At 41.0% G+C, this 25033-nt stretch overlaps 1 protein-coding gene across 1 annotated transcript in view; it reads left to right on the top strand.

The window, feature by feature from the left end:
- Positions 1-25033, top strand: part of PDE1C (phosphodiesterase 1C) — a 981038-nt gene that overhangs the window by 304752 nt on the left and 651253 nt on the right. The window contains 2 exon segments of the mRNA XM_030204349.1: positions 2126-2176; positions 4258-4423. Coding sequence (XP_030060209.1) covers positions 2126-2176; positions 4258-4423 — 217 coding nt within the window.

Below are 25033 nucleotides of genomic sequence, written 5' to 3'. Positions count from 1 at the left end.
GTAATGTGTGATGCTGTGTCCAGTTGATCCTGTGTGAATTTTTGAAGGTGCTTACGTATATTTTTAATGTTTGCTATCCAGCATACCTAGTTGGGATGTCTTATATATTAGCAGGATTATAAGAAGGTATACCAATAAGTTATTTTCTAAGCAGCAGTCTGAGCAATCCTACAAATCAAAACATATTAAATGAGTGCACTCATATTTAAGAATACATCAGAATGAATATGCATCAGATAGATTAATAGGCCTCTGATACATGTAGATCTATCTCATCCATATTTGGTGCGGTAATTCTGAAAAGCCATGGCCTAGGTGTGCCTCCAGGAGAAGATTGAGAAGCACAGGTCTAGAGAGTTTAATACCCTTGCACCCCCCAGCTAAGTATAATTATGCAGTCAAGTTTGTGCACATATATTGGACAACCCCCCCCCCCCCCCGGGATTCTATATAAAGCATCTAACGTTCTATGCCAAAATCCAAGCGTATTCTATAACAATGCATGTAACTTAATTGGCTTAACAAGCCAATCAACGTTTTTAACAGCACTTAAGCAATAATGAGCACTAATTGACAATAATTAGAATTTACGTGCATATTTTGCTAAGTGTTTTTTCTGCAACGCAGAGCGCCTAAATTCGAATGTATGGAGGCAAAAAGGGGTGTGGTTATGGGTGGGGAACTGGGCGTTTCATGGGCATTCCAAAATATACGCACACTGTTAAAGAATATGCTCCTCTGCACCTAAATCTATGTACCGGTATTTACGCCATGTTTTCCTTGGTGTAAATGGATGCTCATAGTTCTAGGCACTGGGATATCAATTAAGCATGTTCTATATACTGTGCCTAAATCAAGGTGGCGCATCCCTGTGGATTTTTCAGGTGCCACATATAGAATGTAGCCCACAGTGACAGACAGAAAAGAAGGTTGAATTAGCCCAAATTTATAAGCAGTATCACCTATGTCAGCCCAAAAACTTGGAATGTTCTGCCTAGACAACTAAAAGAGTATGATGACCACCAACTCTTTAAGAAATCCTTAAATTCATTTTTGTTTGAGAGAACTTACCCAACTAACAATACTAAGCCTAACTTTTCTCCAGTCGTCTGTACCCGCCTAAAACTGTCTACATCACCTCTGTCCTATCCTCATGTTCTCTTACCCTTTGATCGCTTGACTCTGTATCCTCCCTGAATTGTAACCTTTCTGAAACATTGTAAGCCACATTGAGCCCGCTCTTGTGGGATAATGCAGGGTATAAATGTACCAAAAATAGAAAGAAAGAAAGAAATGTCAAGTCTTCAACCCTAGGAAATATGTGGCTTTCAAGAAGCAGCAATAAAGACCACTGTCCAACATACATTCTTCAGTTCTCTGGTTGTTTTGAGAAAGCTATTCCTATCAGGTCTGTGACGAGGTATATGTGTTCAGTGTGTCTATACAGGGCGCAAGGGAAACAGGGATGCCAAAATTGCACCCTATCTATTGCCCTCCCCTCGTTTCGCCATGACATAGAGGGTGGGGTTGGGGCACTAGGGGGTGTGTTACACAGGGCACATTTCTGGTTTGGAATGCTGCTGTTCCCATATGTGGTAAGTAGTCAGGTTCATGGCAGTGGTCAGGCCCTAAGAACACTTTCTAGGGAAAGAACTAAGCAAAATCCTCTTTCTGGTGCCCTTAAATTGTAGGCTGGGCATAGGGGGAGCTGAAGAGAAGCATAATTGAGGGCTATAAAAGGTGCAATGGCACAAGGAACAGGTTCAAGAGGCAGAGATTGTTTTGTCAAAAATGAAATGCAGTGAGAGAAAGGTTATTACAGCCAGTGGTCCTAGTTGTGGGACGTCTTGCTGTTTCATTCCAGGGCTCTGAATTGTCTAAGGAGCCCTTTTACTAAGGTGTGGTAAAAGGTGGCATTAACACACCCTTCCATAGCGTCCCACAGATCAATCCAGAGATGAGAGGGACATAATCCTCTCACCTCTGGATTGATCTGGGACTAATGGAAAGAAAATTATCAGTAATTTTACCTTAGTGCTTACCTCAGCTACTGATAGGGGTGCATTTTCTTTTTTGCACATTTTCTTAGCTATTTCTCATTTAACTGTTTGCCCTTTTTTTCCAGTTGCAAATGAAACAGGAGACAGCAATTCACGACCTCTTACACGATTTTCACGTGAGTACTTAATCACTTTTACACCTTTATCCACATGTTTGTTCAACCCTTCAAAGAAATGTAATAGCTTGGTGAGGCAAGATTCCTCTTCACTAAATCCATGTTGGCTTTGTCTCATTAATTCATGCTTTTGAATATGCTCAGTAATTTTGTTATTTATAATAGTTTCTACCATTTTGCCCGGCACTGACGTCAGGCTCACCAGTCTATAATTTCCCAGTTCACCTCTGGAAACTTTTTAAAAAATTGGCGTTACATTGACCACCCTCCAATCTTCCGGAACCACGCTTGATTTTAAACATAAATTACATATTACTAACAACAGATCCACAATTTCATTTTTCAATTCTATCAGTTCTTGGGGATGAATACCATCCAGTCCAGGAGATTTGCTACTCTAATTTGTCAAATTGTGCCATTACATCCTCCAGGTTTATAGAGATTTCATTCAGTTTATCTGAATTGTCAGCTTTGAATACCATTTCTGGCACGGGTCACTCTAGATCTACTATAACTTATGGATTGTAGAAAGCCCCTGGAACCATAAAAGAACTGGGACAGATAGACCTATTTCACTCAATAATAGTATGATCTCATGGTCAACCAAATTAAAGGCCGAAGAGAGATCGAATTGTAAGAGTAATTTCTTTTGTCCTTTAGCCAGGATTCTTCTTGATTCTGATGTTAATATGCCCAGCAAAGTTTCTGTACTGTAGCCCTTTCTAAATCCAGTGTGAGATCAATCAAATATATTACGTTGCTCTAAATATTCTGACAATTCAGTTTCTACTAGATTTTCCATAATTTTAGCAAAAATTGGTATATTAGCAACTAGATGATAACTTGCTGGTAATGTTTGGTCTAAGGTAGATGATTTTATCAAAGGGTTTAGAATTATACTACCTAAAAAGTAGATGGAAAGATGTCCAGGCTAAAAAAGTTATCTATTAGTTGTGATAGTCATAAAACAAAAAAAAGATGGTGCTTCCTTAAATAAATAAGAAGGACAGTAATCTAATGAGCAGTGACGTTTACCAAACTTTTTAAACAGAATTCCCTCCATAATCCCTCCAATGGAGTGCTCCTTAATAGCAGCTGTTTACCAAATCCTAAATGTGCTTCCTAACAGGTGTAATTCCTGATGTTGATCTTTTAGGACATAAACATATAGGGGGAGATTCTATATACGGCACCTGGAAAACGCACGCAGAAATCATTTTTGCCTAAGCGTATTCTGTAAGATTTAGATGCTGGTATATAGAATATACTGAGTTGATATCCCAGCGCTTAAAACTATGCACATCCATTTATACCAATGAAAATGTGGCGTAAATCCCTGTGCATAGATTTACGCAGACTGGGCTATATTTTGTAACAACGCGCCTAAATTTTGGAACACCCATGAAACACCCATTTCCCTGCTCATAGCCATACCCCTTCTGAACTGCGCACTTTAAAATTTAGGCACAGTATATTACAGCATACACTTAGCAAGTTATGCACTTAAATTCTAATTATTGACAATTAATGTTCTTTATTGGTTTATTAAGTGCTGTTAACACTGATTGCTTGTTAAACCAATTAAGTTATGTGCATTGTTATGGACTACGTGGCATGCTAGCTGCGATATATAGAATCCAGCAGTTAGCCCCTTTCTGAAATGGGAAATAAACATCTATCAACTTACCACACCCTTGTCCCACCTAAAACATGCTCAGATCATGCCCCCTTGCCATTTGCATGCTCTTGCATTTGAGATGTGCATATCTGGGCTTTGTAAAATGGGGACTTAGATGTTTATGCAAGAAAAAAAATATTTAAATGCTGGTTTATGCATGTCTCAAACACGAAAATGAGGGCCATAATGTTATTACAGTCATCATTTGTTAAAAAGCTGAAAATGAATGCAAGGAATGAGATGTATTCATAGTATTACTTATATATGTGCTGGAAAGTGAACTGAAATAAGTGGATTATATACAGGCTGGGATTGCCATACACCACCTGCAATAAAGCTTCCTATTTTTTTTCTAACAATCTCACACATCTATGCTAATTTACTCATTTTCTTTTCTTTTTAGGGTCCAAATCACAGAACAGCATATGGAGCACTATTTTTGGAGGGCTCAATCTCAAGGAAAAACCAAAGCCCACTATTGTGAAGGACGACAGAAGTCCGGAAGAAATTTTGGCAGATGAGCTGCCACAGTTGGACAGTCCTGAAGCATTACCGAAAACAGCTATCAGGTTTGGTGGATTCCAACCCATTCATTTATGTACAGCTCCTATATAAGGTTTTAGTGCTTGGTGATCTCCTATATGGTCAGTGTTACCAGAGTGACTTGGTTTGTGGATATTTCCATGGAATTAGTGAGTTGAAAATAAATGGTAGATTAAGAATGCTAGTCCTAACTGTGTTGTTGATGCTAATCTCCCTGGCTTCCTTGGCATATTTTTTAGGTTATTCTGTGATATATAGCATATATCAGGGCTTCTGAAACCTGCCAGCTGGATTTTCAGAATATTCACAATGAATATGTTTGTGATAAATAAGCATATTTATTTGTTGAAAAAAAAATTATATTCTGCATGATCTGCAGTTCACAGCAGATAGCATATAACACAGAGAAAATCACATAACAATTGAGACATCACATAACTAAAACAGCTAAAACATGATAATAAGCTCACAATGAATGCCATAAGTCAGTATCAGCACTTGTCGCAAATTACAGGCAAAGTTTGTCAACAAAAAACTTCTCTTAAATACTTTCAATTGCTTGCGGAAACCCCCCCCCCCCCCCAACCATTCAATAGTCCAGAACACAATAAGCAATGCTTTCTGTAGAAATGGTTCAGCCATTTGAAATATGCTTGAATGACATTTTGCCAGACTCACTGTATGAAAGGACGGCACATCCAGCAGGCTCTTGTTCACAGAGAGCACTGATTGTGTGTGTGTGTGTGGGGGGGGGGGGGGGGGGGGGGGTCAAAAGATGTTCATAGTTGCAGGTACAACAGCTTTGTGAATCAGTAACAGAATCGTAAATTGAATTAGCCATATCACAGGGAGCCAGTAAAGAGTGAACAAAACAGGTGAAATGTGCTCATATCTTGAGCACCCTGATATTAACCTTGTTGCAGCATTCTGGGCAACTTTCAATGCTAGTGAAACAGAAGCTGACAATCCCAACTATAGAGAACTCCAGTAATCAAAATGTGGCATTACAGTCCCTGAATTAAAAGTCTGAAACTTTCAGGAGACAAAAAAAAAAAAAAAAAAAAACCCAAACAAACCCTAGCACCCCCCCCCCCCCCCCTGTAATATCCATGTTAACTTCAGCTTTAAAAAAGATGGTTCTTATTACAGTTTTCAGTTGTGGGTGGAGTGATAAAGAAGAATCTAGTAAAACACCAAAGGCACTGAAGTTCCTTTACTATTGGGATGTTACATCCCTCAACCACCAGACTTTCTGGGAAGGATAGTACTTGATCTGGATAAAAACAGCACCTTTATTTTCTCACTTTCAGTTGAAATTGATTTCCTGTAATTCACTTTTTAATAGTCTCTTTAAGAAAACCAAGAGGGTAATAGTTGGCCTGTGACAATCAGTGTTTTTTTTAGCGAGAATAAGATTCTGTACAAACTATTGTCGCCTTGCAGCTTCACATGGGTCTTGGTGCCTTGACATTGGGACCATTCAATTTGCTGGAGAATGGACGGTGTGGAGAGGGGGGGCATTTTTAGACATGTGGAGGCAAGAGAACAGACACATGAATCCGCGCACTTTATGTATCATCAATACGCCCTGTACCGGCAAGCAACATGGGGTGGGGGGGGGGGAGGTGTTGGGTGGGGGGTTGGAGGCATTGCTCCAGAGCTTTGATGTTTAGATTTTTGGTTTTTTAAAGAGGGGAGAGGGGGAGGGGGGAGTAAAAATGGGGAAAAATGTTTGACGATGTTGAATATGTTGCTGGAATGTTGTTTGTATATTGATATGCCGTATGTTAACCTGTAATGTGAATGTCGTCAATAAAACAGTTTAAACCCTTAAAACGCTAACAGATGCGGGCAGAATTAGCCCCTGATATTTAGTGCTGGGCCATATCCAGGCAGTGGCTCTGGATATCTGGTGCTAATTTAAGCAGGGCTGGTCACCGGAGCTTATACAGGTTCCAGCTGATGTTCAGCTGGGGCCTGCATAAGACAGTTATATGAATATCGGCCGGGACCCACATTAAAAAAAATTGACCTTCAGTCCCCCTCCTACCCCCTCTGATGAGGTTCATAGCCCCTTCCCAAATTGCCACAATGAAAAGATACCTGCTTCCATCCCCAACCCCCACCCTCAACTCAGGATAGACTCCACCCCCCTGGGCCTACCTGAAGTCTCTAGTGGTCCAGTGGAGCAACGGGGACAGGAATGAATCCCACTCGTCCTGCCCCCTAGCGGCTGCCTTGACAAAATGGCTTTGCAGTACAGTACTATCATTTTGTCAAGGCAGCTGCTAGGGGAAGGAGCGAGTGGGCCTCATTCCTGCCCTCATTGCTGCACTGAACCATCAGAGATTTCAGGTAGGCTGGGGGGGGGGGGGACTATCCTGAGTTGGGGACTGGGGGGGGGGGTTGGGGATAAGAGGGAGGAGTATTGACTTGTGGGAGTGGAGGGGACCTTGTTTCATTGGAGTGGGTTGGGAGGGGGCTCTGGACCTTGGCAGAGGGGGAATCAGAGGGAAATATGTTGATTTTTAAAAATGCGGGTCCTGGACGATATTCAGTGCCTGGGCCCGAATAGCCACCTGTTAGCTATGTGAGTGCTAGCACTGAATATTGATGGCACCCACAAAAATGTGGGCTCCTCTCCAACACTGCTCCCTGTACTGCCCCAGAACTGCCCATTTTATATGACTGGTCAAAGCCGATATTCAGTGGCACTGCCCAGTTAAGTGCTACAGAATATTACTTGTTGGGTGGCCAGGAGCAATTTAAGTGGGCCACAGCCTCTCCTGCCCATTTAAATCACTTTGAAAATCAGGTGGCAAGTACTGAATTGCTGAGCTAATTGAAGCTTCACCTGTGGAAAAATCCTGTAAGTCATCAGTGTAAAGCCTATAGTACAATCCTAGACAAGAAAGCAGCCTACAAACAGGGACCGTATGATTAAAAAGTATGAACAGGACTGACCCCTGAGGCACTCTCGAGTCTGCAGTAATCCAGCTAGAGCCATCTAATCCCTGGAGCACTTAAATTGAGACTCCAGTGTATGCCAACTTATTATGTGAATATTCAGTGTGGGTATCCTAAAAGCCTGACTGGCTACTGAGAGGTCTGAGGAGCCCCATCACATAGAATCCATATTGATACAAGAGCAGTTTAGAAAAACTGATATTATTCCACATCTGCTGAAAGCAGTGGCGTAGCTACAGGTGGGCCTAGGTGGGCCGGGGCCCACCCACTTAGGGTTCAGGCCCACCCAACAGTAGCAAATGTTTAGCAGTAGCTAGTGGGGATCCCAAGCTCTGCCAGCTGAAAACTTCCCCCTGATGATAACAAAAACGCTGCTCTCCACGATTCTGGCACCTGCGCATGCTCAGTTTTCAGCACATGCCTGCTGCAGGCTGCCAAAGTGGAGAGAAGCATTTTCCCACCAGCTGAGATATTTCTTTGGTGGGAGGGGGAGAACACTTGGTGCCCACCCACTTCTTGCCTAGGCCCACCCAAAATCTGCTGTCTGGCTACGCCCCTGGCTGAAAGGAAGCACAGATAAATATTGGGGTTTTGGGTTTTTTACTAGACACCAGAGTGGCAATTCTATAACATAGGTGCTAATACTTACATGCTTATTAGGTGCATAAAAGTCTAGAATAATGCTTGTATGTGCATATCTGTGCAGATACACACGTAACTGCCAAAATTCCATCTAACTGCTATTCTGTAACTACCCACCTAACTTACATTTCATGTATTGCTTAGGGGAGGGGGCATGTACACATGGGTGGGACTTGCACTTACATGCATAATTATGGGATGCTATAAGGTATGTGGATATCTGCGGCATTTAGATGCTAACACGTACACCAACTCTATGGCTAATGTAAGTGCTGGGGCCTAACTTTTAAGCATGTATTTAAACGGTTACGCTAGTATTCAATAATGAAAGCAGAACAGGCTCCTACCAGGTGCCTTCTGGGTCCTAATTATGGGCACCCAGTTATAGAATTGCCCTCCAGTTGCATAATATGTCGGTGAAGGCCCAAGTCCGTACTAGAAAGCTCTATCCTCTGCCTAGCACAGAGGATTTCCCAAAAAGTCATTAATATGGTATAATTAAAATGTTCTACCAGGTCCTAATTTTTTGTAATAAGGTTGTTTACTCCACAAGTCTCTTTAATCTCTGGGAGCTTCCGTTATACCAGGACTGAGTCTCAAATTTCCTCTTATACAATGATCCAGTTGGTCCATATGTAGTCACAAATAACATGAGAGATTTACTGAAAACAACTGAATTCAATCATTGAGGTAATCTGTTATGTAGCTTTTTGGATTACCGCCCTCAGAATTCATGAAAAATTAGGGAAAAACAGCTTAAAGAATTTCCAACTATGCCATAACAGTACATTTTATGATGAGTATTGATGATTGTTGTGTATGTTTTGAGATCTTGCACAGAGGGGACAGCCTTCTTTTACCTTCTTTCTTGTAATATATGATTGTAATGTATGTGTCACAAAGGAGCTTAGGGACTGACAGTATAAATATTTCTTTATCGTGCCAATTTATTTTTGTGTATTTTTATAATTGCATTAATTTCCTCATATTTTTCTTGATTATGGAGGAAATATATAATTTGAAATGGTACACACGAGACTACTTCTTAGATTTCAGATGTCTTTTTCATGTCACTTTGCCTATCAGCTGCAAAGAGGGAGGCCATAAAGGCAATCTTGGACTGCTTGATTCAGTTGGATATGGTGGTACCTGTTTCAGTGGCAAAGTGTCCAGGGAAGGGGAAAACTGTTGGTTAAACCTGCGATGTGTTTGTTTGAAGCCTGTTGGGTGTGAGTACTCTGGAGTTAGCTTTGAGAGGCTTTTTGGCTACTCCAGTCTTTGTAGAGGGAATGACATTGGTGACACCTTGTTCTTTGTCTCCACCTAGTGGTAGGATACCTTACACATACTGTGATGGAATTCCCTGGTAGCAATATAGAGGTAATCTGTCATCAAGTTCAAAGATGATAAAAATTTTACTTTCCTTACTACTCTGGTAATCTCTGAGACTTGGACAGTCCTTTACCTGCTTTTTTTAGATCCTGAAAATGGATGGCAATTCATTTTCAGTTACAAATGGATTTGCTACATTAGCTACATAGGGGTCAATATTTAGCAGGAGTTAACTAGGGAGCTGCAAGGGAATGGGGTTAGTGGAAATCCTGCAGCTTCTGCGGGACTCTCCAGGGGAATCCCTCCAGATCCATGGAAGTCCCGCAGGGATGGACACAGGTCCTGCGGGGTTCCCACGGAAGTGTGGTGCCAGGCCAGCCTACCTATTCTTTCCTTGTGCCATGGCAATTATAATAACACTAAAAAAATTAATGGATATAGTTGATAGATTTGGAATCCCCATATGCACTAAGAGGGGAAGTTATCAAGATGGGCTACTCTTGAGTTATTTTACCACAAGTCGGGTTATATTAGCACAGGGGATAGGCGAGGATGGAGGAGATTACTTGCAGGGATGGGTGTGAATTGAGGAGTTTACTTGTGGAGATGGGTGGGGATGGGTGAAATTTCTGTTCCTGTGCAACTCGCTAGAGTTAACCAGGTAGGAGAGGTTCTTGCTCAGTAAACTCACATTGACCGACTCTCCATATGATATTCAGAGGCACTAAACAGGATAGTAGTTCTAAATATTATGTGTGACTGCTGTGGCACTGTCTGGGCAGTGCCAAGGTGGTCTGGGGTTGGAGCAGAGGTGGAGCCAGAAGTTATACAGGTACCACCAATATTCATTGTCAAAGTAAGACTGCATACATTTCAGTCCTGACATGCTCAGATAGCTATGCAGGTACTGGAACTGAAAATCAGCAGTCCCCGAATAACTTCCAGGAGCTGCTGAAACTTGGATATTCTATGCCGTACCCAAACATGGGCACACTGGGTTAATATTGATGCCTAAGTGTCATACTCAAGCAATATAGGAGAGAACTGAGCTGTAAGAAAAGTGTTGCTAGTGTTCACCTCTTAATCCAGGTATGGGACCTGCTGTTTTCCACGGACACTAGAGTCCTTAATTTTGAATCCAGTAGATTCAATATCTTCATACTTGTCATGTGTTGTGACACCAAAGGCAGACTGCAGCATCTATGAGACCTTATCAAGATATTTACCCTAGCAAATTTTAACTTCTGGAGTTAGTTTTATACCATAGTATTATCTACCTGGACCTTACCTATTGTTCAGATCATTTGTCCTGCTCATCTCCTTGCTGTAAAACTGAGAAAACATAATCTTTCTTAACAGTGCTATGATTTCTAAGCCACTACCTTGGATGTATTTAGTAGATTAAAGGCCTGTACATTAATGATAAACTAAATTGCGCTAATATTGATTGTTAATTTGAGTATATACAGTGTTTATCATGTGTACTAATGGCTGGTGTTAATGAGATTCCAATGAACTGTGAATTTCATACATGCTGAAGCATGTGCATACAAGAATGGGCATACATGTGGACTGTGTTGCTAAAACTGAGCTATAACCACCTCCCTGAGGTGTAACTAAACTTGTGTTTTAAGAATTTCCATGTGCACCTTTTTTTTTTTTTTTGCTGTACTGATAGGTAATGACAAATCAAAAGAAAAAAAGCAGATCAAAAAAGACAAAAAAATAGAACAGGAGGGTAACAGAAGAAGTGGTTTATTACAAGTTACCCGACGTGGCCACGTTTCGCCCTCAGGCTGCGTCAGGGGTAAAAACACTACAAAATAAAAATACATAATGAATAAAACATAAACATCACATTGTATATTTGATAATAAAACATATCTAAAAACACTATCACATCATATAAAATAAAAACAGATCAAATCTAAAAACATAATACAATAAAATATAATATCAAATCAATATCAGTTAAAAACATTCAGATTAAATATGCATGCAATAAAATAATAATTTTAATACAAGACATGTTATCAACAAAGCTAAGTCCTTTTCAAATTTCCTGAATTGTGCTTATTGTTATATTTTTCCTGGTGCTAGCTTATTATCCTAATTCAATGTTGAATTGATGTAATATTGAAAATGCAAATAAAACAAAATGGCTGCCATGACTTCTAGTGGCAGTCTCATGGTACTAGTGATAGTACTTCGAGGAGGTCATGGCAGCCATTTTAAATCTGAGGCTGTGATAGGCAGGAGTGAGACAGAATTGCTTCAGGTCTTTGTAGTCTAGACCACCTGGACTTGTAAAGATGGGCTCAGGGTGAGCAGGTTATAGGTGGTGGGGGTCCTTGAGGAAGAACCAATGTTCTTAGGGAGGGTGGAGGAGGAATTGGGGGGGGGGGATCAGAATCTGGGGGGATCAGAATCTGGGGGGGGGGGAGATGCTCTTCTAGGGGGATTAGAATTGGGGGGGGGGGTGCAATGCTTTTCAAAGGGGTTGGGAGGAAGGTAGACCACAAGATTCTTTAGGCCGCCACCCAGAAGTTATCCAGGCACCAGCCGATATTCAGTGTTGGTGGCTGGATAGCTAAGCAGGCAGTTTTTAATGCAGGGTGGTCACTACCCAGTTAACTGCCACTGAATATCATCAGATAACTGTCCACAAGCAATTCATCTGGGCAGAAGTCTCTCCTACCCAATTAAATCACTTTGAATATTGTAAACCTTCCGGCCACTGGGGCTTTGGAAATGCAGCCCTCTGCTGGCTGGAGTCTCACTTGCCAGTCTCCTCAGAGTTCCCTTGGCTCTCAAGCCAAGCTATATATTGCAATTGGCCAGGCAAACTGCTTAGCCACAGACAGTTCCAACCAAAGCAATTCCAAGCCACCAGTGGTAAATCCTAGGTAATTCCAGCAAGCACAGCACAGAAGCAAACAGTTCAAAACAAAGTGGTTTCCTTTATAATCTCCCCTCAGAGTATTTTTGAACTGAGTCCTCTTGAGGTTCCCTAGCACTTAGCTTCAGGACAGTTTGCAAAGGCATGTACTCGTCTTGCTCTCCACCCAGTCTCACTGGCCCCAGGCTCATAAGCAGAACTCCAGCTGGTCTTCTCCTAGTCACTGGCAAGCACCCACCCCAATATCCTGGGCTCCTCCCATACTCAGGGTGACTGCTCTGCCGTACTTTCCTCTTGCTGGAAATCCCTCTCCATTATGTCCCGTGTGCCTCAGTCACTCCTCTGGTCCACGGCCAGTGACCCACGGTACTTTCCCTGGGACTCTCACGCAGATTCTCCATACTTCACAAATATGCAAATTCAGCAGTCAACATATGCAAATTCAATTTATTAGGACTTGGGTTCAGTCTTGTGGGGAACAACTTCTTTCCAAGTATCATTCACTTGCAAATACACTGACTGAGCCCCTTTACTTTGAGAGACAAGGGTCTCAGTATAAAACAGCCACCACCCCTGGATAGGACTTTCTTTACTCTCATTGACCTTACAGTCCTATCCTCCACCCCATGGCTGTTAGTTCATTTTAACCAATTCACAAGTCCAGCAACAACATGGCCTAGTGAGTACTTTCCCTCTTCCAGGTACTCCTCCTTCAGCAGGCTTCCCAGGCTCCTTCAGGTTCTCATCTTGTCTCTCCCTAGCTTTTCAGGAGGTACTGCTTATATAGGGCTGCTAATAGCCCACCACACCCCTTCTGGGCCCCTCCTCCCAGTTCTGGAAGAGTCCAGAGCCTTCTGGGTGCCCTTCTCTTAACAGGGAACCTCAGCTACGGATACTCCCTGGTTCCCATGTTCAGGCCTTAGCTGGAGCTCCCTCTGCTGGCCCCCTTAGGTATTACCCTGATGTCCCAATTGGAGCTCCCCCTAGGGACCATATCAGGGCATTTTCCACATTTCTGGTAGGAGAGTGCCCTCTAGCGGCCTCCTCAGGGTAGGTCAGTCCCAGTGTTTATCACAATATCTACCCCTCAATTTTTTTGTTACACAGTGGAAGACTCCAGTTACCCCCCACTGCCTGCTAAAATAAAAGTCAAAAAGAGAACTTACTCAAACCTATGGACAGGAAAATAGAACTTCCAGCAGAATACACAGTAGGAGATATATTTTACTTTTTTTTTTCACATCCACTACTTTGGGTTGTCTGAACTCTGTATTACATTGCAGCATTGGAATATTGGGCAATTGCCATACTCTTCCCCACTACCCCCACACATACACTTATAATAGTCCTAATATTTATGCTTGCTATATATAGTGTATTGCTTGTGTATATCAGTGTTTCCCAATTCCAGTCCTGGAGTACCCCCTTGCCAGTCAGGCTTTCAGGATATCTACAATGAATATGCATGAAAGGATTGTATACAATATAAGTAGTGTATGTAAATCAATCTCATGCATATTTATTGTGGATAGCTGGGAAACACTGGTGTATACCATGAATCATAACGTAGTTCATTACCAAACAGTTGTTTAAAATTAAAAGTAGCTTGTTGTCTAATGGGCCAATTGCAAGAAGATTAAAATCCACCAGAGGGTGCATGAAACCAAGCTATACCTGCTTAGAAATATGTTTAATTCAACGTATTGTTCTTATGCTTGAATATATATAAATAAAGGTTAGCAAACTGTACAAAGTGTAATTGATTCTTTCTTTTTGCTTATTTGCGATCTGACGAAGAAGGGCAACCTTCGAAAGCTAATCAAGAAATGTATTAAGTTATGTCCAATAAAAAAGGTATCATCTTATTTTCTTTTCCATGTTTTATTTTGTTTGATTTCTATTGATTTCTTTTTGCACAAACTTAATGCATCTGTGACTAACCTTTGAGATCCATGTTGCCTTAATCATATCAGTGGAGGACGTATGGCTCCCTGAAGCTACTCACAGGCATGTTAACTTATGGGCCCTTTCACTAAAGTGCATTCAGTAGTTAACAGGAATTAGCATGCACTATTATCACACAAGCATGGTAACTGTTACTATGGTGGTGTGACAACACATGCTAATTCATGCATTAACTTCCTGCTATCTTAGGGGTGGGCTCTGGGCTGGTAATGGGTGGAGGATAGGCATAGACTATACACTGCAGCTGGCATTAACTATTGCGTGTGTACTTATCAAGGGTGAACTTACCAGCTTCCCAAGAGAAGGCATGAAGAGCATCCATGCTAACTGAAAACTGTCTTAGCACACGATAAAGAATATTTCAGTGCAGTAACTGCAGCAGACATGCTGGGCGAGTCCCTAAAAATTACTGCACACCGTCTGCACATATCGCATGTGCATTAGTTTAGAACCAGTAGATGTGATTTTTAATGCAGGGAATCCATAAACACATTCAAGAAAATAGGCCCAGTGCTAAAACATCTGTGCTCAAGTCTTGATTCTAAAACAGTTCTTGAAATGTAACAGACCAACAGACAAGGTCATGTTTCATTACTGCATCAGGGACAGTTGTCAAGCATTAATTCTTTCTGCTTGAATCACGACAAGGCCATGTTTCACAACTGCATCAGGGATGGTCGTTAATCCATAACAATGTTCAAACTACCCCTCATTATTATAGTGCCATCCTTTAGTTTGGTGGGCGGTGGATCACAAGCTCCACACTTCTTAGTGGGCTGCAGATCATAGCTGATTCTTTCACTTACACCAATTCTTATACAGGCGTCATCACACTGGCAACCTTCGCACCCCAACTTACCTAGTCATTAAATTTGAAATACAGCTATTCTTCAATAGGCTGCCATTTGGCTCCCCATGAGTTAAACAAGATAATTTATTATTTCATTTATTAAACATTTAATATACTGCTTTCCTTGCACACAAATTAAAGTGGTTTACATAAAAAATAATAAAACAGAAAATCAGAAAGGAACGTCAATGAGTAGATAAGAAAGACCTAGCTATCACAAACTAGCCAGAATTCAAACCAAGATAAAACATTCATAACAAACATTTACAACCCTCCCCCCCCCCCCCCCCCCCCCAAACACCACCACCACTACCATCCCCTGCTGCAGAAACCAACCTGGTCATGTGTTATCGGCCTGTTGAAAAAGTATGTTTTTAGAGGTGTTTTAAATGAAGTATATGAAGTGTCAAGGCGAAGATGTTGTGGTAACGAATTCCATAATGCAGGTGAACTAAAGTAGAAGGCAAAAGATCTTGTAGACTCTAATTGAGCTTTAGAGGGGTGAGGGAGAACCAACCTTTTGTCGTGCAGGGAACATAAAGTACAGTAGGTGGTGTAGGGAATCACCACAGAGGAAAGATAAGCAGGGATACCACTGTGCAGAACCTTACGAGTTAATGTTGCAACCTTGAATTTAATCCTAAATTCAATAGGGAGCCAGTGAAGCCACTGAAGAAGTGGTGAGACACGATCATAGCGAGATGCTCAACAAAGAAGACGGGCTGCATTATTTTGTAGAGTCTGTAGCATTTTAATATTTCCCTTTGTCTATATTCTTATATATATATATATATATATATATATATATATATATATTTCTTGAATGTTTTTTAGGCTTGGATGTCTCTAGTATATTATTTTATTTTATATTATTTTTTAAAATGTTTTATCTTAATTTTTGTAACTATGATTATGGTTATTATGTATGTTTGCGTTTGTTGATATTTATTCTTGTAGACACCTGAGGCAGGCCATTTTGGCTGAAATGTGAGTTGTGTCGTGTCTTTGTGAAGATTTAATAAAGTACTTTTCTGGACACCATTGTGTGAGGAGTTTTTTTAGTCTCCTCTACTGTTGCATGCTTGCTATGTTGTATCCATGGAGGCAACTTCTTCTGTGCTTGTGGTTTGAGCCCTGTGGTATACCACTCAGGACACCAGCTATCAGAAATCAGACCATTCATCTTCACTCTATATGCTGTAGTTGTTAAAAATCCCCTAAATCATCCAAGCAAACTCAGCCCCCAGTTTCCTGCAGCAGCTTAGGACTATGTTCTGCAGAAAGAAAGAATTCTGTGCAAAGTTTTTGAAATTCTGTGGCACTATGAAGAACATTTGCATAGTATTGCAAATCAACATAAACCGTTATGCTGTGAAGTCTTTACTAATACATCCAGTAATTGTAATAATAATAATAATAATGTTTTTGCTGTAAGAATCATGGGCCACTTATTACAAAGATGCGCTAAAGCAGACGCTAATACGGCTTTGTAAACGGGGAATAGACAGCTGAATACTGTGCACTGCAGGAGCAATGGCCCTACCAACATTTTGCCCAATACAATATCAGCAAGTAGACAGCTTGGGGGCAGGGTTGGAGACAGTACAGGCAAAAAAAAATGTTCCCTTGCTCCTCATAAAAATAATCATGTTCTGACCCTTATAGGGTTTATGCTCTTAACTTTGGGGGCCTTTTACAAAGCTGTGCTAGTGTTTTTAGCTTGCGGTAAAAATCAGCTGGTGGTAAACATTGAGACGCCTATAGGAATATAATGGGCATCTCAGCGTTTACCACAAGCTGATTTTTACCATGAGCTAAAAATGCTAGCGCTGCTTTGTAATAGACCCCCTTTGAGAATTATGCTCCTAAATTGGCCTGTTTGAAAATTTACTAGGGATGAGTGCATACCATTTTACTCAAGATTTCACTAGCTCCTAAATTTAAAGCAGAAAAAGTGGGTGGCAATAGGAACAGATTTAAGGCAGGGAAAAAAGTTATGGGCTTAGCACTGATTTCCATCACTAGGCTCAGAAATTAAAAGCAGGCAGCTGAATGGCAGACTTAAGTTTATAAGAATAACTTTTGAATTCTAACATTAAGATGAATTTTTGGCTGAGAAGTTATGCTCAGAAATTTGGCTAAAAATAGGGCACAAATATAGGAGGCTAAATTAGGCACATACATTTAGAAGCTCAGCGTTTTTTGAATAACGGTCCTATGTGTTCTTATAATCTATTTGTTCTTGAGTTTCTTTGGATAGGAAAAAGGGGATCTTAATAATTGGTGTGTACTGTTCTCATACAGAATAGTCCATTGCAACACTAAACAGTGAGCTAAACTTGATCAAGATCCATGGAGAAGATTAAGGGAACAACATTCATGGAGATTTGTCCGCGTAAAAGTGGCTCCTATCTGAATAAGTCCCACTCACTGGATAGTACAGCTGAAAATCTGGTGAGATCCTCTCAGCCTTATCCAGACAGTGCCAGGGTGGTCCAGAAAAGGGGACTGGACAGAGCTGGGAGTTCCCTAGTTAGCGGCAATATTCAGTCCTTGTAACTATCGTTGTAAAATTGAGCTATGATGTTCTGAGCCATTTGTAACCCTACAGTCTATTCCTTAGGAAGGCTAGTCAGCCATACATTACAGTAATCCAATCTGCTCATTTCATCAGCCAGTATTGACTTATCAAGATCAGCCATTTTTCATAAAGGATGGGCATGTGGAATTTGACTAAGATAAAAGAAATAGACCTGTACAGTGTCATGATGTGAAAAGCCATAGTCCTACTTTTATCCATTAGGATTCTGAAATTGCTGACTTGCTTCTGAATTTCAGCTCAGGTCCCATCAAAAAACGTGGCACAACCAAAGTTCAAAGAGACCTAGCACAACCCACTTGAAGTCATTTGGTCTAAAATAAGTTCAGTTTTTAAGGAGCTCAGTCTTCTCAAGGTCTCTTTCATTATCAATACCATTTCTGAATAGGATCTCAATAAAGGTCAGTGTCAGACGTGACCTTTGCCTTTTGTCTTGCTCTTGGTTCTTTTCTTTGGTCCCAGGTTCAGTTCCCAGAAGCAGTGGGGTTTGTAGCACAATAAGACAACGAACAGGTGTGACTTGGAAAAAAAGATATTTTATATAGAAATAGGCTTCTTACAAGTGTACAGCCCTTAGAGCAGAAAGTTATTACAGTGCTGCTTCTGTTTGTGTGTCACAGTACTGCCGTTGGTGGCTGAAGAGGGGTATGTGTGTGTATCTTGTATCTGAATGTGGCTATCTGAAGGGTGTGTGTGTGCGTGTGTGTGTGTGTGTCTGTCTGTCTGTCTCTTCTTTGTCCCTCTTTGGGTTTATATATATATGAATTCTCTTTTCCAGTATCTTCCTGTGTCATAATTTAGTTTACTTGATCTGATGTCTCCTGATTACCAAGGAGGTGTGAATGTTTTTAAAAGCTCAGTGTTTGGAGACAAGCTGTCAAGTTTCTTTTGTTGTTCTTGAGCACTGGACTTAAACCATCCAAACTAAGCCTAAGAGGGTAGGAGACATCCTGTCCACCTACACTGACATCAAGGGTCATACTGGGGGGAGGGGTCTCAGAGCTGCTTGCAGTATTTCCCAGAGGCCTTTAGCTAACTCTGGGTAGGCTTGGGATCCTTAGTTAGACTAACTTTCAGGTTAGGCCCTGAACAGCTCCATGTCAGGCTGACAGCATGGCAGTTCCTTCCATTCATCATGGTGGGAGTAGCTATGGAGGTGAATCTTCCAGAAATTTTGAACACTAACTCCCTCAGACGTGAAAGAAAAATCAGCATGAGAAAGGGAAAACATCAGGCCTCATATACTATTATTATTATTAATATTTGTATAGCACTACCAGACGCACGCAGCCCTGAATACCTAGCATGGAGAGACAGTCCCTGCTCAATAGAGCTTACAATCTAAAAATAATACAGACAGACAAGACAATTAAGGGCGAGGGAAGTGCTGGGTGAGAAGGAACAAGGGGAGGCAATTGAGTAGTAGCTAGGAGCCAAAAGCAGTGGTGAAAAGGTAGGTTTTCAGCATAGATTTGAAAACAGGTAGAGATGGAGCTAAAGTATGTTCCTTATTTTGTAACTAACGGAAACATGCTTACTACATCTGCCTATTTTTGATTTGTTTATTTATTTAACAAATAAGGGCCTGATATTCAAAAAATGCAGAGCTCCTAAATTTCTGCTCCTCAGTTATACTTCTTACAGCTAAACTTAGGAGTGTAAATTTTCAGTTAAGAATTCATCATTTAGGAACTTATAAATCGAGGCCTTGCTGCCTAGATTTATGAGCCTAATTTATGAGCCCAGTGCTGAAAATCACTGCTAAGCTCCTAACTTCCATTCCATACCTTAAGTCTGCCCCTGTTGCTACCCACTTTTTTTACACATAAATTTAAGAGTTTAGTGCAATTTGAGTAATGCGCTCAGCTCTAGTAAACTTTCAGAGTCTACTTTATGAGCATAACTCTTACAGGGGCCCTCTACTAAACCACGTTAGGAAATCGCCTTAGTGCACACTAACCCCCATTTCTAATGCGACAGTATTTTAGGCATTTTTCCATTTAATTTTTTTTTCAGGTTGTGTGCTAATGCTTTCATTAGCACATGTTACCTGAAGACAGTTAACGCAAGAGTACTTATGGCCTCCTATTTAAGAGGATCTAAGTGCTCCCACATTAAATCCATGCTATCTAGTTAGCATGTGATAATCAGAATGCACTAGCTTGATAATTCTTCCCTGCCCATGCCATGCCCCTCCCAAAAACTATATTAAAAAATTAAAGAATACACAATTAGCACATGCTAAGAAGCAAACTACCATAAAACACTTTAACACATTCAGACAGTCATTTTGTGTGGGTATATTGCTATAAATGGCTTTGGAGATTGTTTTCCTCTTTGAAACCATCCTGCATCTCTGCTGCTGCTGTATCTCTGTTTGACAAGGATACCCATGCGGTTTGCCATTGTCTTACAGTATGGGCGGGTGGCCTATCTCTACTGGGAACTACCTGGTTTACTTCCTTTCTTGATGTCCTTCTGGCTCAGCTGTCTGCTAGAATTCCATGGAGTTAAGGCAATCTGACAGGTCCCAGACTACCAGATTTCTCCTATGCTGTGCCAGACATCCATTAGGAGTAAACTGCCAGGAAATGAGGAGAAAGTAAATTAGGGGCCTCTTCAAAATGCAGCCAGCAAGATTATCTTGTGTCAGTGGTGAAGCAAGGAACTTTGAACAGGGGGTGTATCTCATGCCGCATCTCTCTCCCTCCCTCCTTTCTCCCTCCCACCGCTCCCACCCCGTATATTAAAATCACCTTTAGTCTTTGCCCAGGAAGCACCAGCAGCACTCATAGGCTGCCTGTGGCCTGCACTGGGGCTTTCTCCCTGAACCATCCCTCCCGCCTTTCAGAAAACATAAAGTTGTGTCAGAAGGATTGGGATGGTTCTGAGAGAAAGCCCTGGTGTAAGTCACAAGCAGTTTATGAGTGCTGCTGCCTCTGGCACTGCTCAGATGAAGGCTGGAGGTGATTTTAAGGCACGGGGGAGGGGGGTGAGCAAGGGGAAAGAGGGAATTGCGAAAGCTTTGCGCGGCTGGGAATGGAAGGGAAGGAGAGATGCAAAAGGAGGGAGAAGGTAGGGACTGACAGGGGGTGCATATGCAACACATACACACCTTGAATGGATACGCCACTGTCTTGTGCATGTTTGAATATGATAGAGTTACACCTCTTTTGAGGTCTTTGCACTGGTTGCCCATCACTGCTCAAACTGAATTTGAGTTATGTTGCTTATTATTTAAAATCTTGCATGGTTATTGTCCTCCATACTTGTCTAGTGATGCCTCAGATTCAATCTTGCTCATCTTGGTAAATCGGTAAAAATCTAGTTCAGTTTTCTTCTGTCTAAGAGGCGTTTTTACTAAGCTGCGTTAGGTGCTAACGCATGCCTAATTGAGGTTAAACTGGGGTATTGTGGGATGTGCTCAGGTGTCCTGCAGTAACTGTCAAACGTGCACACGCTAACCATGCACTAAAAAATACTTTTCTTTTCTTTTTTTAAGGGGCATCTCGGGGGCAGAGAGTGGGCATTCCTGTGCTAAACAGTGCATCTACATTAGTGTGTGTTAACTGGTTAGTGCAGGAATACAGCACGAGTCCTTACCGCCTACAATAATGTGTGACAGTAAGTGCTCATGCGGTAAATTTTAAAATGGCAGCATGCTAAAGGCAAACCAAAGAACAATTCTTTGCACTATTCTGAGACTATAAAAAAAAACAGCAAAGGTGACAAACACACAATGAATGAGAAATCAAGGTGTCGCTCAAAATCTTTTATTGGTTGGCAAAACAAGATTCGACACAGCTCATGTTTTGCCACCTAGGTCTTCATCAGGAGTCTTTACCAAACCAACTTAATCACAGTAGAGATAGCGCCGCTGGATAAAACTGTCCAATGCACTTGAATTGGTGCCACACTTTGTATACGGTCAATTCACAAGATAAATCGTAGACAAATGGTGTGTCGGTGTCATGCACCAAATCACTGTCCAACCAGTAGATACTCTTTTGCTCTGCTAGTACCTAGCGGTTTGAACAGTGATTTGGGGTGCAGGACTGACGCACCATTTGTCTACAATTTACCTTGTGAATTGACTATATAGAAAGTGAGGCGCCAATTCTAGTACACTGGACAATTTTTTTCCAGCAGCGCTATCTCTTCTGTGATTAAGTTGGTTTGGTAAAGACTCCTGATGAAGGCCTAGGTGCCGAAACACGAGTCGTGTCGAATCTTGTTTTGCCAACCAATAAAAGATTTTGAGTGACACCTTGATTTCTCATTCATTGTGTGTTCATCACCTTCATTGTGCACTAATGGCAATATTTTCAAATGGTTATCTTTTTTGCTATTAATACAAAAAAAATAGGGAAAGATCTGCATAAGGGTGCACTAGGGCCACTTTTTGCTGCAGCTTAGTAAAAGGACCCCTTAAATATTAATAAATAGGGTACATGTAAATTTTTATTTTTGGTTGTTGTTCCTAGATTATAGAACACAATTCCACTAGAACTGTGTTCTGAATGTAATCATTATAGTTTTAGAAAGAAGCTAAAACTTGATTTATAATAAATGTTATAATTAAGGTTGTATTTCATAATGTATGCTGAATTTTAAAATATTATGACTTATGATGTACTGATTTTATTTTATGATTTTGCATTTATTATACTGCACTGTTTTATGATGTTTTTATTGTAGGTTGTAAACCACCCTGAGCTTTTGGTTGGAGATGTCAAAACCGGCTATTTTGGTGGTGTTCCAGTGCAGTCAGCACTTGCCCGTTAAGTGTGATATTCAGCACTTACCTGGCCAGTGTAATCACATAAATAGGACACATAAAAGTCAGTCCTATCTTTATATGGCGCCTCATAGCTGGTTAAGTGCTGAATATCGCAGTTAAGTAGCTATGCATTAGCCGGCTCCACAAGCCCAGAAATTCAATGCCGAAGCCTGGACATGGCCCGGCATTGAATTTTCAGGCATAACGCTGAGCACCCCTGGCTGAATATCAAGCCCCACGTTTTCCTCTAAAGAGTGTATGGCACTGTGTAAAAAAATGAAAAGCTGGAGACACATGAGCATTCTTTTCAGCTGTACAGCCGACTTATGAATGTCTATATTGAAAATCTGTATTTAATGTGCTGCCTCATCCTTTACTTGGAATCGGAAAATAATTTGCTTCTTCAGCTGTTCCTCTACCAACAGCTTTGATATGTGGGCTGACAGTAGGCATACCCTAGTGACAGGAAAGCATGTTTTGTCATATAAACATATCCTAAGGATCTTGTGACCCACCTGGAGCTAAAGCCAGGATACTGTCACTAGCTTGGCTTGCTCTTACATCTGGTAACAGAAACAGAGGCCCTCTTTAGACTGACTTAGACTCTCACTGGTGTGTTGCTGCTTGTCTGTGTCACAATGACAAGTACCTTTCATCACACACCACATGGCTTAGCTAAAAACAGTGTTGATAAAGTTCAGGGCATGTGGCATTCCACGAAGGAGCTCTGCAGCTGAAGAATGGTCAGCTGGATGCACTGAATAATTTAGTGATTCTTAATGCACACAATTGGCGAGAACAGAAGCCAAATCATTTAATCTATTCAAGATAAACTCCTGTGCGCTGCATCTGGCAGCGTGGCAGTCATTAAAATAGGCATTCTGACTTTGCTTTCAGCTCTACTGGGTATTTCATGTTCTGAAGAGACGGCTAAAGTGCTTTCTCTTCCATTTTTACATGAGATCCTGTGAGTTAAAGGGGCAGTCTCTGGTTTAATTCCCCCCCCCCCCCCCCCCCCCGGCCGAAAGGCTGGTTTCTGTACATATGGAATAAGTAAAATTATATGGTTCTTACATGCAGAATATTAGTCATTTGTCATTTAACTACAACGTGCATTTCAAACCAGAACGCAAGCAATCTACCTATGAATTTTTATTACAAGCCCTTAGTCATTACAAAGGTTGCGTACAGCTTGGCTGGTGATGTTGTTTAAATGTCTCTTTCCACTATTTGCAAATATGCTATGGAACCATATATCAAATATAATAAGCAGTACACAGAAATTCACCCTGTAGTTAATTTTCCTTATGGTGGCCTGGAAGTACTCTGGCTATTGTGTCTCCCTATTTGCCAAGTAATAATGGTTATCAGTTCACATTATGGGCCTAGTAGTAATGCTTTCATGACTCATAATGTTATTTGCTGTTAAGTGTTTAGGAATAAAAGATTCATTCACCATTATAGCTGATTAAGTTTATCAGTGGGGTAGGTGGTATAGTAGGTGGTAGGCAGGACTGGCCCATCTATTAGGCAAGACTAGATGGTTGCCTAGGACAGTGGCTTCATGGCGGCAGCAAAATGTAGCTGCAATCAAAGCAAAACAATAGGCTCTGACAGGCACACAATCTCAAAGAACCATCGGCATAAATTTAAACCTGCCTTTTAAGAGGATTTTTATGTGATGATCATGATTGTAGAGTTTAATGATCAAAATCTTGAGGGGGGGGGGGGGGTTGCACACTAGGGGCCTGAAAAATAATTGAGGATGGTGTCAGGCTAAAGATTTGCCTAGGGCACCCACCATTCTTGCACTGGCCTTGGTGGTAGGGAGAGCATAAGAAAAATTCCCACATAATAGAGCTCAGGATAGGATCTGCCTAGTGCAAAATTTCCCTTTATGAACCCATTTTAAAGAGTTGTGTTTCCTACACACAGGCTCACTGGTATTTTATTTAAGTGTACAGAGCGAAAACTGTGCCTACTTTTGAATGTTTTTGTATTCACAGACATTGAGTCCTCTCTTCAGAACTGTATTTCAGCTCTCCATTCTGCTGTGTGGTTTGGGTACCTGAGATCCGTGCATATATACGAATATACGCATGTAGAATGCCTCTTCTCAAATTTCACCATGCATAAAGTACATGAGTTTGGTGTCGACATGTTCTGGGGTAGAGTTTGGTTGGTGCATGGGCAGAGACACGATTTATGTGCACACAATACCCATTTATAGATAAGATTAAACTGTGTGCCTCAGTAGTGCAACTCACTGAATCCAATCTTTCATATCAGAGAGGCACTCACCGCTTCTTCGGCACAACAGTATCATTTTTAATTACTATTTTCTTATTATTTTTACTTTCTCGTTGCTATATCAGTCAAAAGTATCTCTTAGCTTATCAAAAATTCTTTATATTAAATTGCTTTAAAACAATACTCATCTGAAGATGAATAAGTACTACTTGGTTGGGGACTGACTATCTGACCCGAATCATGTTTCGCTCTAAAAGCTGTCTCAAAGACTGTCCGGTTAAACATTTTTTTGCCAGTTTTACTGGTCAGTGTTGTCTAAAATTAACTATGAGTGGGTTTATATTTATAGAAT

This window comes from Microcaecilia unicolor, chromosome 1, assembly GCF_901765095.1.
Source record: "Microcaecilia unicolor chromosome 1, aMicUni1.1, whole genome shotgun sequence".
NCBI classification, from domain to species: domain Eukaryota; kingdom Metazoa; phylum Chordata; class Amphibia; order Gymnophiona; family Siphonopidae; genus Microcaecilia; species Microcaecilia unicolor.
Note: the sequence above shows the minus strand (reverse complement) of the source record. Positions and strands in the feature narration are given on the sequence as shown.